The sequence below is a fragment of the Nematolebias whitei genome, chromosome 7 (assembly GCF_014905685.2).
Source record: "Nematolebias whitei isolate Nwh7 chromosome 7, NemWhi1, whole genome shotgun sequence".
Lineage (NCBI taxonomy): Eukaryota > Metazoa > Chordata > Actinopteri > Cyprinodontiformes > Rivulidae > Nematolebias > Nematolebias whitei.
The window spans coordinates 10598530-10626366 of NC_056504.1; the positions used below are offsets into that span (position 1 = coordinate 10598530).

General features: G+C 40.6%; 1 protein-coding gene across 1 annotated transcript in view; it reads left to right on the top strand.

Annotated features, from left to right (window-relative positions):
• Window positions 1-685: 685 nt before the first annotated feature.
• The window catches only part of slc25a26 (solute carrier family 25 member 26), an 82345-nt gene continuing 55193 nt past the window's right edge, over window positions 686-27837 (top strand). Inside the window, exons 1-3 of the mRNA XM_037679113.1 lie at window positions 686-694; window positions 816-920; window positions 6077-6124. Of these exons, the coding sequence (XP_037535041.1) occupies window positions 686-694; window positions 816-920; window positions 6077-6124 (162 nt within the window). The remainder of the gene's footprint in view (window positions 695-815; window positions 921-6076; window positions 6125-27837) is intronic.

The window sequence follows — 27837 nt, forward strand, 5'->3', positions numbered from 1 at the left end:
CTAGAAGTAGCCATCTAAAATCACCTCTCTAACAGCTGTTGGAGACTGTATCCTTTTTTTCCCCTATTGCCAAAACTTTGTGCTGAGGCCCGGATGCTGTTAAATGAGAAGGAACAACAGGGGCAAAAAAAGATGCATTTCATTTCATCACTCTTTTCATTCCTCTCTACTAGACATTGCAGTGGCGAGGGTGGCACCAGCAGACAGGCCTCTGCACGTCTCGGGGGGAGGGCGGCTCACCAATCGCGCTGTAAGATTGCTTGTCGTTAGCTGGTATTTCCACTCTGAGGCAGGATAAATGGGAAATCAAGTCACCAGGTGGGCAGCTGTGCCTGCCTGTCTGCCTTTAGGAAGCATACATATTCATATCTATCTTCACTAGCTGTTGGCAGTCCATATTTTTGTTGACATATGGCAGATGGATTGGAACTTGAGCAGTGAGTGTGGTTACTGAGGTGTGCACCCACGTCTAAATCCATCAGTGTGTTTGACAGAAGCATGTTCTTTAGACATAGATACATGGTCTGCCTGATGACCTCTTGCAGACATGACAACCGTTGCACCTGTGTCATGTCGCCTGATTGTTAATTGGCTGAGTTGCACACTGACTGAAGCAGTTGTAATTCTGCCAGTTACGTGTAATTGCACTCCTCATACCAGATCACGGTCACCTGCCGTGCCGTAAATGCTCACAGTCTGTTTTATCACATCAAGAAGACACAGAAATGGTGTCTCGTCTAACACAAAACTTTCATCTGTAAATGAATATTTGATACAAACTATAAAAACATCCTTTTTCTGTTGACCTCTTACAGGTGGCGTGCTTGATCCGAGTGCCCACAGAAGTGGTCAAACAGAGAACTCAAGCCTCTCCCTGGTCTACCACCTACAACATACTGCTGGCTACACTTAAAGAAGAGGTATCTGACCACTAAAGTGTTTCTATATGATACTGTCGGTTCATTAATTATTTTTGGTTACTGTATTTTCCACCGTCCACGTTCCATTGCCGTATAAGTCGAATCAGTCCAAATATGTCTAATGAAGTGGAAAAAAAACATAAATAGGTTGCTTCGCCATATACGTCACGTCTGTTACGCGTCACTGCTGACAACTCGGAAATGTGGGCCGGTGTTGTGCCAAAAATCTATTGGCTGCCAAATGGTGGCCGCGGTAGCATACATGGGAGGACTTGAACAAGAATTTAACAAAATTAACACTTAAAAACAATTATTTGTTTGGTCGAAATTATAGCAAAGGTGTCTCTCAGTCTAACTTTTCTTTAATAAATGCACTTTAATGGTCATATCAGCTGTATTTCAAAAGCCAATTTGCAGAAGTGGGAGCGCACAGAGGGACGACTCGCTATGTATTTCTTTGAAATTTAACAAGATAATCACCTAAAAACAGTTGTTTGCTCGACTTTATAATAAAGGTGTATCTCAGTTGAACTTTTACTTAATAAATGCACTTCAATGGTCAAATTAGCTTCATGTCTCCGGGGCGGCGCAGAGAAATGAAGCTGATTCGACGGTTGCTCCAGGCGGGCTGGACGAATGTGGCAGGCTATGGCAAGCCAATTGTGTCATTAATAGTCACTTTTATGTATTACATGACACAACAACATGCCTTACTACTTGAGTGCCATCTAGTGGCTGAAAATGGTACTGTTCAATATTTTCAATGTCAGAATGAATGAAAACGGTCATATCTCAGCCAAAAATTGTTTTATAAATATGGGGAAAAAACATAAATATGTCGCTTCGGTGTATAAGTTTCAGGGCATGCAAATTATGCAAAAACTGTGAGTTATAGGCTGGAAAATATGGTATTTTGTTCATCAGAACTTTGGTATTATTGCGGTGCTCACCAAAGTACAAAAAAGTTAGTGTTACGTCCATTCAGTCATTAAGTGTGAATGTCAAATTGTTCATTTTAGAAAGTTGTCTTGCCAGACCTAGGTGCGTGTATGAGAAAGACTTGCATTGATAAGGTTTAAAAAAAGAGTGGAGGCAAGGCCCCCTTTATACCAGATGGCAACTACACTATCATGTTAAATTTTAGCCAGAACAGAAAATGGCCTCTACTATTTGTGTGATAGATCATGACAGGTATACAATGATGTTAAAAATACACAAAACTTTTGTAGTAAGGCAGTAGTGGTGGTTTTTGATCACGTAGTGGCAGTTGATTTATGACGTTGGGGCCTTTATGCGCTGACATGGCTTGGCTGGCCAGAATTTGAAGCTGTACTGACACGCTGGCTTCATGCTTAGGCTATGACCCCGTCACACTACTGTTCAGGATAAAAAAGGTTTACTGAGGCAACAGAATTGTCATGTATAACACATGTCTGTTCACGTTTGGCCACCAACTCATATTGCTCTCAGAGTGATGCAGATTTCCAGTTGTGGTGAGACCGCTGGCCTTGTTATGTCTCATTGATAAGCTTCATTCAAAAAGTTGCTCTCTGATATTCTTAGGTTAGATAGATTCTGATGCTTGGAATTGTTTTTTCCCCGGGATTTTCTGTTTGACATTTTTTTTTGTATTAAATGGATACAAATCAACAAGCTGAGTCATCCTGTCTCTGCAACCATTTGTCACAACAGTCATCAGTGTTGTACTAGTGTGGCTTGATCTTCTAGTGCGTACCTGCATTCTTGCAAGGGCAGGACCTCGTGGTGTAATCATGGGAATACTAGTGCTGGTCATAAAATTAGAATATGATGAAAAAGTTGATTTATTTCAGTAATTCCATTCAAAAAGTGAAACTTGTATATTATATTCATTCATTACACACAGACTGATCTATTTCAATGGGCAGCACGGTGGCGCAACTGGTAGAGCTGCTGCCTCTCAGCGAGCAGGTCCTTTGTTCAAACCCCGGTCCAGGGGCCTCCTGGGTGGAGTTTGCATGTTCTCTCCGTGCATGCATGGGTTTTCTCCGGGTGCTCCGGTTTCCTCCCACAGACAAAAAACATGCATGTTAGGCTGATTGGTAACTCTAAATTGTCCCTAGGTGTGAGTGAAAGTGTGAATGGTTGTTTGTCTCATTTGTCTCTATGTGTCCCTGTGATGGACTTGCGACCTGTCCAGGGTGTACCTCGCCCCTCGCACAGTGACTGCTGGACATGGGCACCAGCGACCCCCGTGACCCAAAATGGAATAAGCGGGTAAAGAAAATGGATGGATGGATGGATGGATGGATGGATACCATGGTCCTTCAACCAGGTACTGGTAGATTTGGCACTGTGTGCAGGTGCCAAGTCCTGCTGGAAAATGAAATCTGCATCTCCATAAAGTTGGTCAGCAGCAGGAAGCATGAAGTGCTCTAAAACTTCCTGGTAGATGGCTACGTTGACCTTAAATCTCAGAAAACACTGGACCAACACCAGCAGATGACATGGCACCCCAAACCATCACTGACTGTGGAAACTTGACACTGGACTTCAAGCAACATGGATTTTGTGCCTCTCCTCTCTTCCTCCAGACTCTGGGACCTTGATTTCCAAAGGAAATGCAAAATTTACTTTCATCAGAGAACATAACTTTGGACCACTCAGCAGCAGTTCCAAGCGAGACACTTCTGATGCTGTCTCTTGTTCAAGAGTGGCTTGACACAAGGAATGTGACAGCTGAACCTCTTGTCTTTTATATTTCTGAGCATGGTGGTTCTTCAAGCACTGACTTCATCTGCAGTCCACTTTTTGTGAATCTCCCCCACATTTTCGAATGGGTTTTGTTTCACCATCCTCTCCAGGGTACAGTTATCTCTATTGCTTGTACACTTTTTCTACCACATCTTTTCCTTCCTTTCACCTTTCTATTAATGTGCTTGGACACAGAGCTCTGTGAACAGCCAGCCTCTTTAACAATGACCTTTTGTGTCTTGCCCTCCTTGTGCAAGGTGTCAATGGTTGTCTTTTGGAGAAGTGTCAAGTCAGCAGTCTTCCCCATGATTTTGTAGCCTCCAGAACTAGACTGATAGCCATGTCCCTGAAACAACACCCCCAGCCATGTCAAAAGAAGCCCATGCAGCAAACGCACATCGCTGTATTCATGCCTTATGACACGTACTCCAAACGCTATAAAGACGTAACTAGGTTTGTGTTTGTTGTTGCTCACTTGGTTTTTTTTTTTCTGTTTATTGCAGCAATTCTGAGCACTTTTATTTTTTAGCCTGGCTGAAGCACCTTTGTTTAAATCAATAAGAATAACATAATAAGCTTATGTTGTTGTTTATAGTTAAAGTTATTAATATTAACAAAGTTGAGAGTTTTATGTTTATTTGACGGTGATTTAAAATTTCTTTGAAGGCTAAATACAAATAAAAGGTAAACATTAATTTATTTGTACAGTTTGTATTTCTAAAATGTTATTTTGTACTATTAGTGCTTAGTGTATTCTTAGTTTAGCGTATTTTTTAGTTCATATCTTAGATACTACTACTGTTTTTCTTTACAATTTGTATTTTTGTTTGATGTAACTGGGACCCTGTGTACACAATTTTGTTCCACCACATGCACCACATGTGGTGCGAATGACAATAAAGAACCTTGACCTATTAAAGCTACTGACATGGAAAATGAATAAAAATATTTTCTTGTCAACACTGCAATGTCCTGCCAAGAAAAGCTGCTTTCTGACATTCTTGTGGAGGTTACTTTGACATACATTACATGCAGATCCTTCATTGCAGTGGCACTCCCCAATGACCCCACAAAACACCTTGCGAAGACTTTGAGGAACACAAAAAAAGCCACAAAGTTGACTTAGTTTTTAACTCATTAGTTTTTAACTCCTCAGATACAAAGTTGGTGGTGTATCTGTAAAATGTGCAAAGGTCAACCAGATCCCCTGAAGCCCCACTCAGGGGCCAACTGGGCCCGTGGGATCCATCACAAGAAAACAGAAGGCGACATGTTTGTCTCCTGACATGTGAAAGCTGTTTAGTCTGCATCAGGGGAACCTACACTGTTTTTTGTGTGGCTAATTGGTAGGCCTGTCACGATAACAAATTTTGCTGGGCAATTAATTGTCTTAAAAATTATTGCGATAAACGATAATATTGTTTTAAATTTGACAATAATTAGTAATTATTGTCAAATTTAAGAAGAAATGCTGATTAATTTTGTGTGTAGTACCTTTTTCTGACCACTAGATGGCAGAATAAGACAGTTTGAACCAAAGGATGGATAATGAGGGAGCGCAGTGTCTCTTTAAGATAAATGGGAGGGAGAACCCTTGATATGACATGGGCTCTCTCCTTTTTTTTTTTTTTTAATCAGTTTTCAAAATGATGGACGCTCGGTGTGGTTTGAGCTCTTTAGCATAGAATTTTTCACACAAAACTTTTAATAAAAAATCAGTAAACAAGTTCTCAGCTTCTTTTTTCCAGAGCAAAATCTTTTTACACGAAAGCACAGGTTTCAACCGTGAATTTTGGAGCTTCGACAAGACGGAGGTTTTTTTCCTGAGGTCGGTCTGCTAGCTTAGCTCGTAGTGTAGCTTCTCAGCTTAGCTGCTTTCAACGATCCAAAAACGCAATTTTGGACGGTTAAAATGGATTTTCTAGAGAAAAGAGAAAGGGAGGGGTCAGTGAAGAGCACCGGAGTTGAACCTTTTGTCATCCAGTGTCTTCAGTAGAAAGAGAGCGACAAAGAAACGATAAAGCCGATAAATTAAAATGACGTAGATAATTTTCATTTATCATGCGATTAATTGATTTATTGTTTATTGTGACAGGCCTACTAATTGGTATATGAAATAAATCTTAATGTAGGGCTATTCAAGTAAATTGCTCAGGGCGCCACAGTTACTGAAAGCCAAGTGCTCAGGGACTGGACATCCAGCAGTTATTTGTCATCAAGTAAGTTTGTTTTATGGTTTAAAATCTAGTTTTATTTAAAAATGAACCCACTCGTGCTCCAAACTGAGCTCACTTGTGTCCCTGATTTGGCCCCCGGGCCACCAGATGAATAGCCCTGTCTTAATGTTTTTTTTAAACTCAATAATTTTGGATAAAGTTAAGTGTGTGTTTGTTAAATGTGTGTGTGTTATTGTCTTTATGCAGGGTGTCCGAGGTCTCTACAGAGGATACTTCAGTACAGTTCTCAGAGAGGTAGGAGTTAGTCACTTATTTGTCTGTGATTCTCTAATGACGGATTAAATCTAAACTCTACAGTTTGTCTTTGGAAAAGTCCAGTTTTAGGTTTGTCTAAAGTTTAAATTAATTCTATGCTGAAGACAGTTGCTCAAGCGCTGTGCAGTGATTGTTTTATTGTGTATGATGTAAATGAAGTCCTTCTGCTCTTGTGACTGAAGTCGTTTTAATTTCTCTCGGGCTGTATTGAAGTTGGAAGTATTGATTTGCAATTTTTCCCCTTCGTTTTCATCCCAGTCAATTACCTCTTCGAGATTGTGCATGCCTCTTTTAAAGGAACGTCTGAAAAAATAAAAAAAAAGAATATTGCAATTAGTTGTTATAAATGCGAAACAAAAGAAGGATGAGCCCCACTCCCTTAATGGCTGCTCACCTTTTCTTTTATATAAAAGCTGCTGCAGCTCTTTGTCATGAGTCTCAGTTTAATTGCACCTGATAAACAAAACAGCTGTCGTGAACTCTTTGCTTGAGATTTGTCTCCACCTGCCAAGTTTCAATAGAACTGGAAAAGAAGTAGAAGGTGACACTTGCCTTTTTTTTTCGGAGGGGAGTCGGATGGGGGGTGTAATCTGGTCCCCTCTGCTGCGCTAGCCCTGTACTTATTTTCTGCCTCACTAAACTGATGTTATTCACGCAAATTCCATCTGGACAGCTGAGGAAGAGGGGAAAAAAGGACAACAAGACACTGTGATTTCTCTGAGGGGCTCTGAATAAATGAATACATTTAGAGGCTGGCGCGCGGCCTGTGTGCATACTAACACTGGCAGATGAAACGCAACGGTGGCGGCAGGGATTTGGGGCGCGAGAACAGAAAAGGATGCTTGATAGTGATTGGCTTTGACGTGTGTCAGGAAGGTAATTCACTTTCTCTGGGCCCTCTTAGCTATCGACCCATCTCTTTGGCCAAAAAAATCCCACTGTCGAGATAATAAGTTTGTTTACGTGGTGTGGTAAGGTGCCTCCCCCTTGCCAGCCCACTAAATGGACTCTTTCTATGCCATGTATTCATTAAAAGAACCTTCAGAGAACCTATTTGATATCACATCATCTGAAGACAGGTAAGTATTCAACTGCGTTTAATATGAAAGTGTGTTTGGATGTTTTACCAGCTGCTCTACATCTAACTGTACCTGCGGAAGTTTTGAGTGGCTGCAGCTAAATATACTGAGCAGAGCCCATGGAGGCCCCAAGTTTTATTAAAAACTACTGAGTAATAGACGTTCAGTTCTTTATACGTTTGCACCGCATTAATCTTCATTGTGCTGTGCGCTTTCCTTAAAAAAAACCCTGTCGAGTTCTCTGCTGAGTCGGCATCCTTTGCGTTCCAGCTGAATAGAGCATGAAATCAATGAGATTCAGATTGGGGTGAATAAATTTGTGCTGTGGAAAATGACTTTACTTTCCTCGGAAAACAAGGACCTAATAAATTAACACAAGCAAAACTTTCTGATCGCACCTTTTTTTTTTCCCCCAGAGCCCATGTACTAGTTTTTGATGTTGCCTGGGTGTTAATTAGTTTTTATGGTGTTAAAATAAACAGAATAATATTCCACGTCTAATTATCTTTCATAGTCATGTGATGTTTGTCAATTTGTCAGGATTTCCCAAGCTTCTGTTTCATTTTCGTATCGTCTTCCACCGCTAGATGGCATGCTAAGATTAGCACCCATTAGTACACGGTCTCCTCTCTGCAGCTACCAGTCCAGCTGCATGGCATTTATGCCCAGCAGTTAGTGAGTTCTCTTTCGGCAAGCACTTTTCCTTTTTATCTAATGTAAAGTGCTGAGGAATTAGCTCAAATTTGACCTGAAATGCTACGATTTGAGTTTGAATAATAAGCAAATGTGTTGTTTGGAAGTAATTTAGTAATGTGATTTGTGAGAGCTGTGGAGTGACGGGTGCAAGTGAAGCTCATAGAATAGGCTCAGTCTCCTGGAGCACTGTCTCACTGTAAGGTACAGCCACTGTACATATACAGACTTTATATGGATCATGTGCTACACAAAAGAAAGCCCGTTTTCCCCCCTCCCAAATATCTAACTTGAGAAGCAGATGTGAATGAAACTGAGCCAGATCAGTGTGAAGAAAACCATCTGTTTGGATGTCTTCCCATCTCATATATAGACTTTTATTACAGCCTCGAAGAGCTCCACCCAAACAGCTGGGACCTGGGATCCTGCGGTACAGAATATGTCTTATGAAACACCTCTACATGGAGGCTCCTCCCCTACACACCGCTGATTCTTCTGCATTCACCTTCTCGTCAGTCATTAGGGTGTTTGGCTCACTGAAACCACTCTTGATGGATAACAACACCACTACACTCTCTACAACACCACCTGTTGCAATGTGGCTGGGATGCAACAATACTGCAAAACACTGTGCAACGTGATGGCAGTCATAAAGCTGCTCTGCTTTTAATACTTGCTCAATAGATTATTCCTGCTATTTTGCACATCCCTCCTGCTCCCACTCTGCAAAATGTGCATCTTCACAACAGTACAACCGCATATACCCACAAATTGCACCCCACCTCAGGCTCTTCCATGGCACACCTCTCTCCAACCATGTCAGGATTCAGCTTGTAAATCCCAATACGCTAAACCAATTCTATGGGTATCGCATCTGCATAAGGTTGTTTCCATGACCTTGTTACTATCGTAGCCATGAGGCCAGCGTGGCCAGTCCTGTTTCAAACGCTCAAAGATCAAGCTTCAATAAGTTGTACGGGCCCCACATTATGAATATGCTGCCACCATAACCTCCCTACGGAAGTTTGTGCATTCTCAAAACACTCCAAGACCAATCACTAGCTATCACGCTCTGTCATGTGGAACTGTGAACACTCTTTGTTTTTAGTATGCCCCCTGAATAACTGACCAAGGCCCTGTAAAGACCAACAAGGTTCTGGCTGATGTGTTTTTTTTACATCATAGCTGGGTTGTCAGCTGCTGTGAATGGGCCCTGATGCAGGTCCTAATAAGTGTGGATTGAATGGCGTCCATCCAGATCCAAATACACCTGCAGCTGACGTTTGCTTTAGAACCTATCTTTTTTTAACTTTTCATCTAATCCACAGTCTAGTACACACTAACCACCACGCAGATTCTGTTGTTCCCCATACTCGTATTGTTTAGCAGTTTGAAAAGGTGGAACTGTGTGCTATGTGCAATCACAACAGAATACTGATGTTTAAATTGTTGTGGTATGTTCCCTGAGTTAGGATTACTCACAGAACAGAGAAGTATTTCTGCAAGCAAAGACAATCCCCAGATGACCTCTGTTTTGGCTGGAAAGTGTTCACTTTTCTGTCTTTGATGCAGGTTCAACAGGCAGAGGTGACGTGAATCACTCTAATGTGTTTCCGTCTCTGATCTGTTTGTATGGCCTCAAATGAAAAAGTCGGAGCAGAGACAAAAAACACTGAAAGAGCAGAGGAGTGAAAAGTTTATTTTCCTGTAAACGTAGGATTTGTTTGACACATACAAAGGAGTTGAGGTTTCCTTTAGCTTTGAATATAAGTTTAGATCTTCTTAAGAAAAGCTGCTGGTAGTTTCCAGACCTCCTGAAAACCATCAACTCTGACTGACTGCAACACAAAAAAAAATCTTAACACAAAAGGACTAGGAAATATGGAACAGTGAAAGAAATGTAATGATCTGGAGATGGATCACTGGACAAACAAACATCTTTAGTACCTTTTTTGCTCCATTTAAATCCCAGCCCAGAAAAAGTTGAGGGTTGGAACCATCCAAAACAAACAATATAGTTTTTTAATATACGCCCGTTGAAGGCGGACCTATTATGGTAAGGTCTCCCTCCGTACGTTCGTAAACTTTCTCTTATCCCGCCCATCACTTCTGATCCTCTTCATATAATTTAACCAAACTTCATACACAACATGGTGCACCATTGCACTATCACTAGACACAGAGTCACATACACTTTGCATCTCCCCAGTTCTAAGGTTAAGGTCACAAATAAAGGTCAAATTCAAAACAAGGTCTTTGCTTGTCTCTCCTGTAACTTTTAATCCGCTCGAAGGTAATTTTAACATTTCATATACATATTCTGTCATGGTTTGCGGTTTGGAGCGAACCCAGAGTGCAGAACAGGGACTCAACTCGGCAGAAATACAAAAATAGGCTTTTAATGGTAAATAAAAGTACAAAATAAACAGGCTGACGGAGCAGCAAAACTTACATGAACAAGGCACGGGGAACTCGGGCGACAAGAGAGACACGGGGAACTCGAGGGACCAGGAAGACTCAGGGAAAGACTCAGGGCAAGACTCAGGAGACCCAAGGGAGAGTACCAACGAAGACGACCCGACAAAGGACAAGACAGAATAGGACTGCTTAAATACTGGGAGAAGGCAAGACATGATGGCAAACAGCTGGGACGAGACACAGGTGGCAACAATGGAAACTAATGAGGAAGCACGAGGGAAACAGACACAAACCGGGCCACAGAAAAGTACCATCCTTACATATTCATTATCTCTTTTGCTTTTGCTGCAGCGGTTCGCAGCTGAGTGTGACACGGCCGGGATGAGGATCAGTTCCTCCAAATCAGAGGCCATGGTCTTGAGCCGGAAAAGGGTAGAGTGCCTTCTCCGGGTCGGGGAGGAGTTCCTGCCCCAAGTGGAGGAGTTCAAGTATCTTGCGGTCTTTTTCTTGAATGAGGGAAAAATGGAGCGTGAGATTGATAGGCAGATAGGTGCAGCATCGGCAGTGAAGCGGGCGCTGTACCGGTCTGTCGTGGTGAAGAGAGCTGAGTAAAAAGGCGAAGCTCTCAGTTTTTTTTTCATTCAACTTTTATTTAGACAGGTAAAATCCCACTGAGCCTCGAGGACTCATTTACGAGAGAGACCTGATTTCAACAAAGAATGATGACGACAATGGACAACAGCAACAACAATAAACAGTTATAAAAAGTAATAGTCATACAGATTATTATTTATTTTTTTTAACAAATAGGATGGCTAAAAAAAAGGAACGTAACAAAAACCAGCCAGAATCTGAGGCAAATGTAGAAAACTAAAAAAAGAACATGTCTGCATTGGTCCCTGCCAGGAGTCCAACAGATTCTTAGAGCCACTTAGAGAGGTCAAGGTTGAGAGCGTCACATCTTTTTGTAAGATATTCCAGGAAACAGGAGCGGAGTAGGAGAAGGACCTTTTGCCTAGTTCAGTTCACAATGAGGGAACACTGCAGGTAATAATGTCCTGAGAGCGCACGCTGTAGCTGTACTCACGCAGAGACATGTAGGAGGAGATGTATGAAGGCAGCAGACTAAGAAGTGATTTAAAAATGGAAAATGTACCAGTGAGTGAGTCTGTGTGAAGTTAATGATGTTCATTTAACCAGTGAATACAGGGTGCAGTGATGGGTATGATACTCACAGCCATTTATGAATCTTAGTGCACCATGAAAGACAACATCCAACATCTGCAGGGTGCTTGTACGAGCGTTCATGTACAAACCGGATTCCAAAAAAGTTGGGACACTAAACAAATTGTGAATAAAAACTGAATGCAATGATGTGGACATGGCAAATGTCAATATTTTATTTGTAATATAACATAGATGACAGATCAAAAGTTTAATCTGGGTAAATGTAACATTTTAAAGGAAAAAATATGTTGATTCAAAATTTCACAGTGTCAACAAATCCCAAAAAAGTTGGGACAAGTAGCAATAAGTGGCTGGAAAAAGGAAATTGAGCATATAACGAACAACTGGAAGACCAATTAACACTAATTAGGTCAATTGACAACATGATTGGGTATAAAAAGAGCTTCTCAGAGTGTCAGTGTCTCTCAGAAGCCAAGATGGTAAGAGGATCACCAATTCCACCATTGTTGCACAGAAAGATAGTGCAACAATACCAGAATGGTGTTACCCAGCATAAAATAGCAAAGACTTTTAAGTTATCATCATCAACCGTGCATAACATCATCAAAAGATTCATAGAATCTGGAACAATCGCTGTGCGTAAGGGTCAAGGCCGTAAACCTCTACTGGATGCTCGTGATCTCTGGGCCCTTAAACGTCACTGCACCTCAAACAGGAATGCCACTGTCAAGGAAATAACAGAATGGGCTCAGGAATACTTCCAGAAAGCATTGTCAGTGAACACAATCCACCGTGCCATCTGTCGTTGCCAGCTGAAACTCTACAGTGCAAAGAGGAAGCCATTTCTAAGCAAGCTCCACAAGCTCAGACATTTGCACTGGGCCAGGGGTCATTTAAAATGGAGTGTGGCAAAATGGAAGACTGTTCTGTGGTCAGATGAGTTACGATTTGAAGTTCTTTATGGAACACTGGGACGCCATGTCATCCGGACCAGAGAGGACAAGGATAGCCCAAGTTGTTATCAACGCTCCGTTCAGAAGCCTGCATCACTGATGGTATGGGGTTGCATGAGCGCTTGTGGCATGGGCAGCTTGCATGTCTGGAAAAGCACCATTAATGCAGAGAACTATGTTCAGTTCTAGAACAACATATGCTCCCATCTAGAAGTCATCTTTTTCAGGGAAGACCCTGCATTTTTCAACACAATAATGCCAGACCACATTCTGCAGCAATCACAACATCATGGCTACATAGGAGATGGATCCAGGTACTGAAATGTCCAGCCTGCAGTCCAGATCTTTCACCTATAGAGAACATTTGGCGCATTAAGATGAAGGTGCGACAAAGAAGGCCCAAGACGATTGAACAGTTAGAGGCCTGTATTAGACATGAATGGGAGAGCATTCCTATTTCTAAACTAGAGAAACTGGTCTCCTCTGTCCCCAGACGTCTGTTGAGTGTTGTAAGAAGAAGGGGGGATGCCACACAGTGGTAAAAATGGACTTGTCCCAACTTTTTTGGGATTTGTTGATGCCATGAAATTTGGAAACAACAGATTTTTCCCTTAAAATTATACATTCTCTCAGTTTAAACTTTTGATCTGTGATTTGTGTTTTCTGAATAAAATATTAGATGTTGGCACCACCACATCATTGCATTCAGTTTTTATTCACAATTTGTTTAGTGTCCCAACTTTTTTGGAATCCGGTTTGTAAATAATGTCACCGTAATTAATGGAGGGAAGGAAGGTCACAGATATAAGGTGTTTCCTAGCATCCAGAGTTAGACAGGATCTGTTTCTGAAAAAAAAAAGCAGTTTAACTTTCAGTTTCTTTACTAGGTTTTCCACATGGAGCTTAAAAAGAGTTGTGAGTCGATCAAGATACCCAAATGTTTATAGGAATCAACAAACTCAATCGGGACACCATTTGAGGATGAAATCAGAGGAAGAACTGCTGGGACCAACTTCATATTTGAAAAAAGCATCCCTTTGGTTTTGTCGGCATTTAGGACAAGTTTGAGGTGGAACAAATCCATCTGGATGATCCAAAAAAGTTCAATCTGGTCCTCTGGACATTCAAAAAATAAGAAAACAAAAAAATACAAAAAACAAAACAAAGCAAAAAAAAATTTGGATTGTCTGGATGATGTTGAGTTATGGCTTATGAGTTTACCGGTCGATCTACGTTCCTACCCAGACTTCTCTCTCTCCAGCAACTTGGTCCAGCTTCTCCGGGGGAATCCCAAGGCGTTCTGAGGCCAGCCGAGAAACATGGTCCCTCCAGCGTGTCCTGGGTCTTACTCTGGGTCTCCTCCCGGTGGGACGTGTCTGGAACACCTCACCAGGGAGGCGTCCAGGAGGCATTCTAACCAGATGCCCGAGCCACCTCAACTGGCTCCTCTCCATGTGGAGAAGCAGCGGCTCTACTCTGAGTCCCTCCCGGATGACTGAGCTTCTCACCCTATCTCTAAGGGAGAGCCCAGACACCCTGCGGAGAAAACTCATTTTGGCCGCCTGTATCTGTGATTTCGTTCTTTCGGTCACAACCCAAAGCTCATGACCATAGATGAGGGCTTCTCCCTACTTAAGCTGCTACCCCCGTGACCTGACTCCGGATAAGCAGAAGAAAATAGATGGATGGATTCATTATCTTTAGACAGATTATCCCATATAAGTTTTATCACCCCAATTCCAAGGTCAAGGTCACAAATCAAGGTCAACAATAAAACAAATCTTTGCTTGTCCCTGTTCATTGCCCTGAGATGACTTCTGTTGTGACTTGGCGCTATATAAATAAACTGAATTGAATTGAATCAAATCAAATTGTCCTGCCCATAACTTCTGCTCCACTCACAATAATTTAATGAAACTTGAAACACATTTGTACCACCACTAGGCAGCATGTTGCGTAACCTTTTCATCACTGCTGCTCTAAGTACAGGGTCACAGATCAAGGTCAAAGATCATGCAAGGTCTTTGATTGTTGGGGTCATTGCTATAGATTGATTTATTGTTTAATAGTTTGTCAACGAGTACAATGTGTTGTATGTGGTACTCTTATTCCTTCTTTTTACCCAAATATTATTTTATTCTTTTTTTAATTTTTTTATTCCATTAATAGACTTCATTCCAAAAAACACATTAGGATGGTTAAGCTAATTTTGTCAAAGGAAAAAATATAATATTTAACTATTACTAACCTTTAGTGTCTATTTAGAGATTACTCACTTTCGCACTTAAATATGCACACACAAGCACGCATAAAGTGCATCCAGATTCCTTAACTCATTTCAAAGATCTTGTAACCTGAAGTGCGAGAAATATATTCAGTTCAATTCAATTTGCAAATATAACTGTTTTCTAATTTTTCTTCCTTTTATAAACAGTTCAGTGATTTACTTCTTTCACATTTGACTTTTGACTAAGAATACAGCAAATGTACAAATTCTTGACAAATTTCCCTGAACAATATCTACCTAAAGTAATACCAACATTTTTCATTGTTGCTAGCCCGCACCTTTTTAAACCAAGTCAGCTACTGGTGCTACGTATCTGTTTACTTTGGACTCAATCAGTAGTCTGAGAGAAAACCTGTTGACCTTCACTGGTTTGATCCTTGACATGGCTTGACCTGTAGATTGTGTGTGTGTGCGCGCATGTGTGTGTGTGTTTTCAGAGATGCTCTCAACATGTTTTGGATCCACCGGGTGGTGTATGAGATTGTTAAAACATACATATTGTGAACATACAAGCTTTACAACAAGCACTGTAACGACACACACACGTATTGGCACAGTGTTAAAACTTTCTTAAGACCTTTTAACTTGAATTAACTGATTTAGTTTAGAATGTGTTAAGAGCTATTATACACTATGCATATCCCATTCAAAATGTGTTTATACTCAGACAAAATACAGTAATAACCTGTTAAATTATGAAATGTTGAAAGACTATCAGGGGCCTGTCTTAGGACGGGTAAGACACAAACAGTAGATGCAAAATGTGTGTGGTGTTGTTTGGACCAATCAAATCACTAATGAAGGTGACCTGAAGAGGCTGGGTTTCAACATCAAGCCACTGTGGCATCTGTATGCCTCACACACAGGGCAGCTGGACAATACATCCACTCTGTACTCACACAGAACATAACCCTTGTCAAATCCCATCAACGGATAAAGCTGCTTTATGCATTTATGAGGAATCTTCTATACGTGGTGACCTTCACTCACTGTTCTGACCGACTGTCAGATGATCTGGCACTGTCACTCCATGTGGGATGTCACCACGTATCCCTTCGTGTGCCCTTTCTAGACCTTCTTGTAAATCAAAGTTAAAGTTACATCACAGGTGTACATGCGCATCAAATAACATCCAAATCAAACCATTCCTTCTGTGTGCTTTTTTGTCAGTGAGTGTATTTTATTGCTTTACTTTGATAAGTTTCCTTTATATTTTAGAACATGCCTGATTTTATTGAGGTTATGGTAAAGTGATGACTTTTATACCATATATTGTAGCACAAAAGTGCTAATATTTAAGCACTTGTAAATTGTAATTAAAGGTTAATTAAAAACTTGGATTATTGAGCATGCATTTGGATATCAATAAACAATTAATTACCATGTTTGACTGTGACAAATGGAGGGCAAACCCAGTAGTAGACTGTTCTCTGCTTGGTGTTGAGAGTCTGAAGCTTTCTTTCCTCCTTCTTGGGATATAAATGATCTTTAATACTTCCACCATCTGACTTGTTTTCAGGTCAAGCTGACCTTTGTCAGAATGGTGATGACCCTCTTAAGCTACCACTTCATCATTGGATGAATCCTGCCTCTTCATCACAGATGTCATCCCAGGGATGAATGGTTCCACTCCCACTACCCCTGTGGATGACAAATAAACATTTCTCCTCACAGTGCCTGCCATTCACATCAGGACAGTTGTGTGAATGCAATTATGTCCCCAACATTTCTCCTTTTCTGTGCTTCACCATACCTCCATGTTGGCATCCATGTAGTCTGGTGTGTCACTGCCCCCACTTGCATCTAGTCCCCTGGAGGTGCAGATTTGGCAACGAGACAACTGCAGCAAACTAAACCTCTGCAACCTTCCTTTGGATCAACATGTATGTTGATGGGTTCTGCAGTTGGATAGGCTTAAGGAGTTAGTTGCCATGCTGTCAACCCCCTCCCCTCCTCACCCTTACATGTGCTTTTTGCTCAGTGTAGACTTGGCCAAGAAGACAGTTGAAGGGTTTCTGTGCTTTCCTGTTCAGTGTAATGCATTGGAAGGAAATACCACTGAGAGCCATGGATCACACACTTATGTTAAGGATGTTTGTTCCCAATGAACACTTCAGTGCACTCAGAAATCCATCACTGTGGCTATATTTCAGGGATTCTCAGAGCATTTCTACATTTGAGGAGACTTATTACCAGTGACTCTTGGCAAGCATTTTTCCAGAAAAAAATACACGGTTCTTTTTGACAGTTGTAGTTGTTATGACTTTTCCACTCCACTGTATGTTTGTCTTTGTGGTTGCCATGCTGAAAGAACTATAGCGGCCTTGTTAGCTTGCGTCTAGTTTATATGCATCTTTTTTTATTTTATTTTATTTTTTTAACCAAGAAGCGGATAAAGATAATGGATGGATGGATAGATGTTTGCATCCCAAAACTTTTTGCATGTTTGTCTCTAAATCCAAACTGAAAACCTTTGTTGTCACTTGTTCTTCTACTAACAAACAGGCTGCCGGTGTAGCAAAATTCATGCAAGTGTGTGTTGGGTAGTCTGGAACAGATGCAGTTGGAATAATAATAGTTATGTTTTAATATATAGATAAAAAAAAATGTTATTAGCATGATTCTCTATGTTGGTATTTAAAAGTGGTGACAGCCATATTTGTAATGCAGATGTACTGTGGTTTGATTTTTACACTGGTTCCTCTAGAGATTAGTATTAAAGTGACATGATGGCATAAAACTTGATTGCCAAATTGGTGCAAAACATATCCTCTTCGTTTATGTAAGGTCACTATATCGATGAACAAATCTTGACATGAGTTAAAACTACAGTCAGATTTTATAACAAATAGTAAAAATGTTAGTTTTAGTTTATTATCCTGGAGGGAAAAAGAAAGAATAAGAACTGAGGGAGTGGACGGAAGATAAATCATTGTCGTGCCAAAGCCATAAGACATTAGAGAACACCCCATAATTAGAGGTTAACCTCGCTCCCTTTTAAAGACATCCTTTCTGTGTTGTGAAAACCAGCAAACCTTTTTGTTGCATGAGTGTTCTTCTCTTTGACACTCAGGTGAGGCTCTCCAGAAGCAGCACCTGCTCCCCCCACGCCATCAGCCATTTATTACCTCACCTTTTCCCCAAACCATCATCATAGTCTTGCTACCAGCAATGCATATGACCCAAAGCATCTAAAACAAACCACCTGAGGGTCAAAGGTCATACTGTGATGTCACTGCTTAATGTTCAATGAGAACAGAGAATACAAAGTGTCACTTTCTTGACAGCCCTTTACCGCACTAACCCTCAGCAGAGGTTGAGTTCAAAACAATTCGTAATTCAACATTTATGAAGCCCTGAAACTGTTCTTTAAGAGAACAAATCAACTAATTCAACATATTATTTAAATCTAAGCTTATATAGGTGCAAATTCACAAGAATAAAATCTTACTTTTTTTTTTTAAATGAAGAAAGTATTCCATTGGTTTATATTTGGATGCAGGACTTTGAAAGTACTGCAGCCAGCCAATAGAGGGCGCTCATCCTTTGTGGCTTCAACTTACGACTTCTGTTCCTGTATCTAGATCAGTAGAATTTTTGACTGAATGAATTTCAAAGTCTAAATTTAATGTTAGTTTTACAAGTATTGGCTTATTTTCTTTCTTTTTTTCCACAAGTTATGAAGCAGGCCAATCTAAAAGATATTGGCTGTGTTGATACTGGTCTATCAATAATTGGTCTTGCTTGATTATCATATTTTTTTTGTGTATGTTTTTAAGCAACAGCTTCATTACTGTTAGTACATATTTTAAAATAATGGATAATTTGTATTTTTTGCTGTTCTACTTTGGAGCTAATTGAGTTTCCAGGTGATAACACATTTGAATCTGTGTGTGTTAATGAGAAACAAGATGGGCCTGCACACTGCAATTGATTCGCTGGAACGGTTCAGTGTTTTATTGCTGAGGTTGCTTCATCTAAAGAACGTCGTCTTAATTACGTGTGTACCTCTACCCTGTGCTGTTTTTTTTAATGCACGTGTTTGCCATGCTGGATATTTAATGGCAAGTTTTCAATTTGACCAGAGAACCATCTAAGTTGTTTTTAAGTGGCAGAAGGATTTATGTGGACATTAAACCTGAACTCAATGTATTAATAAGGATTGGGTGAACTTAAATAACTTTTAATATTGCAATGATGATGTCAGTTGCAAAAAAAACAAATTTTCTTTACTCCTTGTTTTATCTTTATTGTGCAGCCCTTGTATACACCAAATGCACAAAATGTCTTGATGTTAGAAAACTTGCAGCACCCTCTTTTTTTTGTGCCGTGGCCCTTAGTACCAGCATATTTTTTAGTCCGTTCACCCCTGTCTCCCTCCCAGCTTCAGACAGATCAGGCAGCCATACATCTCTCTTGCTGTCAGCAGCTAATTGGTTGACCCTCAGGGCATCCTGTATCACAACACATCACCATTCACCAGCGAGTTCGCACTTTGCCATTAATGCCATCTATCATTGACTGCGAACACTCAGACCGTCACGTTTTTAACTAACTGTCTGCAAGGACAAGTGTTTCATAGGGTGCATAAAACAATGAATTTAAATATTTTATCAGGAATATGTACCTCGTATTTCAAAAACTAAATGAGAGGTTTTTGGTAAGAATAACTGTCATGTGTCTTCCATAGCACTGATTGGGTGTGTTTAACTACCACTAGCCACTGCGGAAAGTTCTTAAACTACCAATGTTTGTGTGATAAAGCCAATTACTGTTCATCCATTTAAAAGCAAAGCGAGAGTTTCCCAGTTGTTTTTTCTCTTTAATGCAACTTTTCTCTTGACTGATTCCAGTACACAATTGCAAAACTTGTTTTTCATGTTCACAGTGAAAGGAGACTCAAGCTCTCTGTAAATACATCAAGTGAAAAGTTGACTTGATTTATGTTGTGGAAGGCAGTTTTTCATTAGAATAGAATAGAATAGAATAGAATAGAACTTTATTGTCTTTGCACCTAAATACAATGAAATTTGGATTTGCTTCTCAGCACAAAAGTAAAAACAGTATAAAACAAAAACAAACAAACATTTTTTTTGTATATTTAAATATAAACTGTATAAAAATAATAATTGCAGATTTTAAAAACTCCTAATGTGCAACACAAGCAGATTTATAATACACTAGTTGTCCCTCATTGCACTTGTTCATTTCTTATTACAACTTTTGTTGAGTTCAGTAATGGCTGGCGGATTAAAAACTATTTTTAAATATGTTTGTTTTTGTCTTGATTGATCTGAACCAGGGTGACATGTGTCATTTAAGATGTTGTGGGTTGGGGGTGGGGGTGGGTGGTGTCTACGCTGCGGAAACTGTGTAGATCTTCCAGTGAGGGGAGAGGGTATTACCTGCATCAGATTTGAAATGGTCTGAGTCTGTATCTGAACATTGGCACAATGATCAAGTTATAAAATGTAAATGAAGGTTCTCAGTCACCCAGAGCTTGTTAATCTTCGTGGGTTCAAAGGTTACGTTAGGATGTTTAGCTTCTTTTTTTAAATGAGATTTCTTTAATTAGTTTGAAAAGTGCAGCACGGTGGCGCAGTCTGTAGAGCCCCCATTTCTCTGATCTTCTACAACCGTATGTCCCACCACGTTCCCTGAGGTCAGCGGACCAGTTGCACCTCACAGTTCCAGGAACTCGTCTTAAGCGCAGAGGTGACAGGACCTTCTCTGTAGCAGGACCAAGACTTTGGAATGAGTTACCTCTGCTTGTCAGACAGGCCCCTTCCCTCTCGGTTTTCATATCCCGTTTAAAAACTCACTACTATTCAGTAGCTTTCAACACCAGATGATCTGTGTTTTGAACCTGTACGCTCCACACTGGTTTGTCGTCATATTTATTATCTGCATGGTTTTTATGTCTATATTTTTGATTTACTTCATTTTGTATATTGCTTCGTGTGTTGTCTGTTGTTCTGTCTGTACAGCACTTTGGTTGGCCTTGTAGCTGTTTTAAGTGCTCTATAAATAAAATGGTATGGTATCGATGGATGGATGGATGGATGGATGGATGGATGGATGGATGGATGGATGGGTGGGTGGGTGGGTGGGTGGGTGGGTGGATGGATGGATGGATGGGTGTTTAGTTTGAAAACTTTGAGGTTCCAGATTTTAAAACTACAGTGAGTTCCTTGATTATAGTGTGGAAAACTCATATTTTAGTCTAAATTCAGAAAGCTCCATTAATGACAAGTGAAACATATATTCTGTATAAAAAGTTGTTTAGTTATCTTTGATTAAACTTAGATAATGTGTAGAAGTTGCAGTCATAAATTGCGATCAGTAGCAGCCAAATAACATCTTGACTTAGTTCTGTTTTCGCTCTGCGCTGCTAAGTTATGACAAATTTAGGATGGCAGGAGGAGACTGAAGATCCAGAGAACCTACAGAAACAGAAAAAACAGGCAGTCCTCAGAAAAACACCAGCTAAGAGTTGTACTGGGAGTATTTTTTTGTTTCATGAGAAACAGTAAACACCACTGTGAGTCTCTCCACCATTACTGGTACTTTTCAAAGCAACTGGACTTTTATTCTGCAGTTGAAGGTGTTTTGTTTCTCATTTAGATAGTTTTATTTTTTCAGAATTAGACAGTCTGGAATTCCAATCCCAGTTTTTTTGCTTGCAGCGTATCACTACAACAACCTTTACAAGTTTAAGGAAATAAAATACAACACATTTTGCTACAAGTGAAATCTGGGATGACCAGAGTGCTCTGGGTTAGCTCAAACTTTCTAACCAAAGTAGGGCTGGGGGATATATTGAATATACTCCATGTATCGAGATTTTTTTTTCAATTTACGATGATTAAAATGGCTTTATCGCAACCATCAAGAGCATTATTAGACTTGAAAATTTGTGTACGGTAGTTCTTTTTCTCCCATCTGCGCCTCCAACTTCACACAACCCCTCCTTCTCCCTCACTGAATACAAACCCAGCCCTTCACCCGCGCACGCTGTCATTCCCCGATCTGTTACAGAATCCAATCCCTAGTGTAGCTCATTAGCACATGTTCTAAAAGGAATACTACCTGTAAGGATCTGGTATTGTTTGAACCCAAAAATGCAGGGAGGACTCAAACAACTCAGGTTAAGAGTAAAGAAAAGTATTTAATGAAAAATAAACAAAAAGGCTAACGTGGCAGCAAAAACTTACATGAATAAAAAGAGGTCATGAGGGGAGACAAAAACCATGATGAAGTGAAGGGCATGAAACAAGAGGCAGAATTCTTCATGAGGAAATGACAAGATACCAGACAACTGAACACACCGACTTAAATACACCAACACTGACAAGGCAAATGACAAACAGCTGGGAGGACAACAGGTGAAGAAACCTGGAACTTAATGAGGGAGTAGTAACTTAGACAGACCACATGATGGAGGCAAAACACTAGGAAGTAAAAAAAAGGAAACAAGAGAAGGATAAGCACAAAAATTATAGACAAGAGGATAAATTATGACAGAACAGGAAAGTAAATAAAGACAAGAAGAACACAAAGAAAACAGACAAAGTGCAGACTATGACACTACCGGTTCGCACGGATCGCCGTTGAATATGTTAGATTAAGGAAAATGTACTGGTATGATTTTGTTTATGAATAAGAACGGTCTTAAATTACTTTGAAAAGTATGTGCTCTATCTTTGCCGATTTTCATGTTGCTAATTTACGCCACTTGTATTTCCGTTAAAATCATTGACATATTTACGTCATGGTTTAAATGATATGCAGCTTCACCACTGAACGGCCCTGTTTCACCATGGAAATTAATTTTGTATTTTGCGGGGTTTTTCTTGTTCAGCCCAGGCTGGGGGTCAGGTCTAATGTGTCACATATCAACCAATGATTTGTAACGGAAATACGGGTGGCGTAAATTAGCTACATGAAGATCGGCGGAGATAGAGCACATACTTTTCTAAGTAAATTAAGACATTTTTTATTCATAAACAACGGCGAGCTGTTTGACCCGAAAATGCACTAATGATCGTGCTTCCGTAACAGATCGGGAAATGACACATGCTACCCTCGCTTCCTGCTTCTCCAGGTGGGGTGGGGGGAGGAGTTTAACACAACAAGTAAACACAGGAGTTATAAAGAACAGTTTAACTGCTGAACAGAAAGAAAAACGATGGCTGTTATTTGGAGATGGTAACATGAACCAGATTTAGGGATTCGAACCAGATCACAGACAACAGGAAGGTTTAATAGATTTATTGATAAACAGCTTCTGGTGGAGGTCTGAGTCCTTGGGCCAGCACGATCTGAAGAGACAGGAAGGTTAGTGAATTCGAGTTCAACGGCTTTGGTTTGATTGTTCAGTTTATAACCACCAACCTTTGTAAGCAGGTGAGGGAGGATTGCCTTAAAGTTGGATTGTGTGATGTCACTGTTGGAGAAGGTGAGCTGGTTTTGAGACAGGACTGAGCACGAAGCGGTTAGGAGGAAGATCCAAAAGACAGGTCCAGGGAGACAAGCGACGGTCATGCACAGATGATCAGAAATCCGAAACCAGACTTGAATCGTGATCCAGTAGACGTGGTCGTTGTAGAGAAGGCAGAGGTCGTTACCATGAGCAGAGTAGATAATCCAAAGCAAGCAAGGGATGGTCAAGATGGGTAATCCATAAGACAGGCATGAAGTCAGAACCAGGAAGCCAAACAAAACTGTGGCATGTACGCTGGGCATTTACTCACTGTTAGGCTCTCAATAATCTGGCACTGAGCAGTGTGGCTGTGGGGTTTAAGTACAGGTAACAGGTGAGCTGCATGAGAGCTGATTGTGGTGACTCAGCTGAGTGGGCGTGGTTACAGGAGCAGACTGAGGTGCACGTTGACAGGAGTTGAGATGAAACAAACATGAACAGGAACTATGGCAGGCAAAGCAGAAAACGTGACAGATGGTTTGGGTTTAAATTGTCAGATGAGTAGCAGAAAAATGTTTTCTGTAGACAATGCTGAAAACAAGTCCTGACAAAAAGTTGGCAGTACGAATCTTTTTCACCCTTTAAAACAGGGCTATAAGTTAAGTTATAAGCTGCAGCTCCGACTGTGTTTTCAGCCTCCTTCCCTGAAACAAACCACAGTATCATTTAGCCGTGCTGTGCCTTATGAGAGGAACAATGAGGTGGTGCGACATTAAAGTTTAAAGCAGCAGCTTGCATATCATATTGCTAAATACACGGTCCCAGTCTCAACTGTGGAACAAGACGGCTAGAGTTAGCCATCTTGTTAGCCGCTAAGGGCCGTGTCTTTAGCAATATGATAAGCTGCAGCTTTATTAACGTCGCGCCACCTCTCACTGTAAGACTGGAAAACCTGTGTAGTTCTCCTTTTTCTACCCGTCCAACTTCACCCAGCCACTCCTTCTCCCTCACATGTTGCTTCACACACGCTTACTAACGTTGTGAAGGCGGCGCAGTTGAAGAGGATTATTATTTAATATATTTAAATAGTTCATTATTTTAGACATTTAGTAGAGTTACAGCTGTTTGTTAATAAATGTGCCTGTGTGACAACTGGAACAAAGCTTTGACTCAGAAATATATTTTTGTTATTACTTTATTGAAAGAAAAATATATTTATTCATTCAACCTTTATTTATACAGGTTAGTCTCATTGAGCCTCGGGGACTCATTTACAAGAGAGACCTGGTTTTAACAAAGAGTGATGACAAGAGTAGACAATCATAAAAGAAAACGGATAAATTGAAAAAATGAATGGAAGAAAATGATATTAATAAACAAAACAAAAACAGCTGCATTATAAAGTGATGTAAAATACTAAAAACAGGAACATGTCTGCATTGGTGTGTGCCATGAACTTAGCAGATGTTTGAATATATATTATATTGCGATTTATCTTAAAAATATCGAGATATTAATTTTGGTCCATATCGTGCGGCCCTAAACTGAAGTAGTTTATTGTTTGTATGACAAAGATCTAGCCATTTAACGTTAGTTTACATTCTTTATTTTAGTTTACTGCTCATGAATGATTGCCCACAGATGTTAAGTCCTGTGCATTTAGAAAAATATCATGCAGATTATTTTGCAATATGCATGACGTATTTGATTTTGAAGTAACAATGTGTACAAAGCTATAGAGAAAAACATTATGAACACTCCATAAACAGTATTCAAAATGTCTAGGAAGCATATCTAATGACTGTGGAGTTGCTCACATGAATTGCTGCCAGCACTTTATCCCCTCAAGAACAACTCCAGACCCCTCCTCTTTGAACAGGTCTTAATTTGTCAGGAATATTACTGCACTGTGCTGAGATCTGGCGGTCTGTGGGGGCTGAAAGGGACAGGACAATGCGGTTGGCTCAGAGGAGACGTGCACGCGCTCGAACTGGTCCGTCGTTTGGTTTGTTTAATCACATTCACTGCTCTCGGCATTAGAAGCTGTCAGGTGGAATTCTTCAGCAAGTGCAGTCACTCTCACTGGTTTGTGCAGACTGGAGGAGCGGGAAAGGCCGAACACTTGTTACTGCCGCAGGAGACGTGCAGCTGTACACCCCCCAAAGTTTAAGGCACATGATTTGTGTGACATGTGCCTCTGGAGAATAGAAAGACAGCTGCTTATTTGGGCGTTGAGATACACTCGAGTCTGTTCTCTGTAACTGCGAGAGCAGATCCTAGCTTTCACAAACTCAGTTCTGTGCAACTACCAAGACGAATGTAACCAAAGCTTCTGTCTCTGTCCCCCCCACACACACCCTCATTTTCCAGTGCTCTCAGTTCATTTCCCTCCCAGTTCCCTGAGGCCTCACTGATGAAGTGAGAGGCCAAACTCAGGCCCAGAGCGCCAGATCAGGCTCCTTCTATTGATTGACTTTTATATGTATTTGTTTATTTATTTAAACCTTCTGTCCCAAAGGTGTGCTTTGCACCTCACCTGCCTCTGTGTACTGCAGGCAGCACGCTCATACACACACAGTCTCTCTTACCAAATCCTATATATATCATTTTGTGTTGCTGCTGCTTGTGAAGCATGATTTATTTTAGATGAACCTAGGTTTTGTGCAATATGACAAAGCCAGTCCATTCATGGAGAACCATTATCAAACCATAACTAGTACATTTGAACGTCAGCATTTTAGACTTTGCATGTTTTTATACATTCCTGAGTGGGGTTTTGCCTTTCTCTCTGATGAGTCCATGAGTAAAAAGTGATATGGAAGTACTTTTTGAGAAGTTCAGGTGAAGTGAAGGTTTGACTCCTGTGGTTGGTTCCAGCTTCAACTTTAGCTTCCTTTGCACCCCCTAATTTTGGACTTAAAAAAAAAAAATGCCGTGACGGGATGCTCATCTCATCCATGATTTTTGTTGAGGGGGGGATGGAGACATGTCTGAGCGCACCTTTAGCTTTTTAGCTAGAGCGCCTGTATTGCGCGCTGCTAGCTTAGCGTGTCACGTTTGAGTTGTGTGCTGTTTATACTGAAAGTTTTTGAGTGTGTGTGGTGTTCATCTTGAGAGAAGAGGCAACGTGAGTGCTGCCTTTAGCTTTTTAGCTAGAGAGCCTGTATTTCATGCCACTAGCTTAGGGTGCATTCACACTAGCCCTGTTTAGTCCACTTTAATTGAACTCTAGCTCGTTTTCCTAGAAAGTCCGGTTCGTTTAGGGAGGCGTGAATGCGCCATCGAACTCTGTCACGGAACAAAAAGGCGAACTCTGGCCCGGGCTAAAACCTAGGTCCCGGTCTGGTAGAAGCAAACTCCAGCGCGGTTCCAGTGCAGTGTGAATGTAAACAGACCGGACCCGCTCCGCAGGGTAAACAAACACGCATTTCTCTGACCTTATATGGAGCCGTCAGCTGCCTTGTGTGGAAAAACAATATTCTCCATGCTCCATTGCTCCATTGAGCATGCATCAGAATATTCTCCATGGTCTTCTGTCTCATCTTCTGCTCATGCTAAGTCCATTTTTGAAAAATGACAAAATATAACTCCTAAAACTGCTAAAACTTGATGCCACTTCGTTTTTATTTTTATTTACGGAAGAAGAAGACATGTCTTCAGAGGTTTTTGTGTCGTTTCTTTCAGTAGTTCTTGGTGCAGCGCCCCCACAGGCGAGCGGGGGAACAGGTTGGTTCAACAGGTTGACTCGACTGCACAGTGCAGTGTGAATGCAAACGCACCAGCTCAAATGTAAACGAAAGGTCATGAATATTGGTCCCCAACCGAACCGAGTCTACCGGACTATCTGGTGTGAAAACGACCTTAGTGTTATGTCTGTGCCGGGGGGTGGGGGGGCAAGTTCGGTTTGGTAGGTGGGGTGCTCAGTTCTGTTGACGGGGTGGGGTACCCCTCTTGTATAATGGTAGGGGAAACACTGATATTGTTTGGAGACCGTTTTAAACTAATGTAATGATAATGACATAATAATGCAAGTAAATCCTCTCAAAGATCAATAAACTTTAATTTCAAAAGAACACTTAACACTGGAACTGGAAAATAAACAAAACAACAAAAAATTAAATGGACTCTCAGGCACCAGTAACAAAAAGTGCACTTGAATAAAAACTAAATACAAAAAAAAATAAAGGAAATGAAAAGTACATTCAACCAAAACAGTATGGATTATGAAGTCTGTAAACTAATTGCCCTTTGAAAAATAATAATCATAAAAAAACTGCCAGTTTTATAAACAATAAGTGCAAACTAACAAAAGCACACTGAATTAAATAAGAGCAGATGTCTCAACAGTTTATACACAGATCTGTAGCTACTTTCGTCTGGCAGATTCCGACCAAGAAACACCAACATGTTGACTTTTTATTTGTAGTTTTGAGTTATTATTCTCCTTAATATTTGTGTTTGTATGTAAAGTTATTGCCAGTGCACACTAAAGACAACAGTCTTAATTATATCCTACAGGTTACTCTACAGGTCTACATACTATTGCTACATGCTACCATATACGCTACATGCTACCATATATGCTACATGCTACCATATATGCTACATGCTACCATATATGCTACATGCTACCATATATGCTACATGCTACC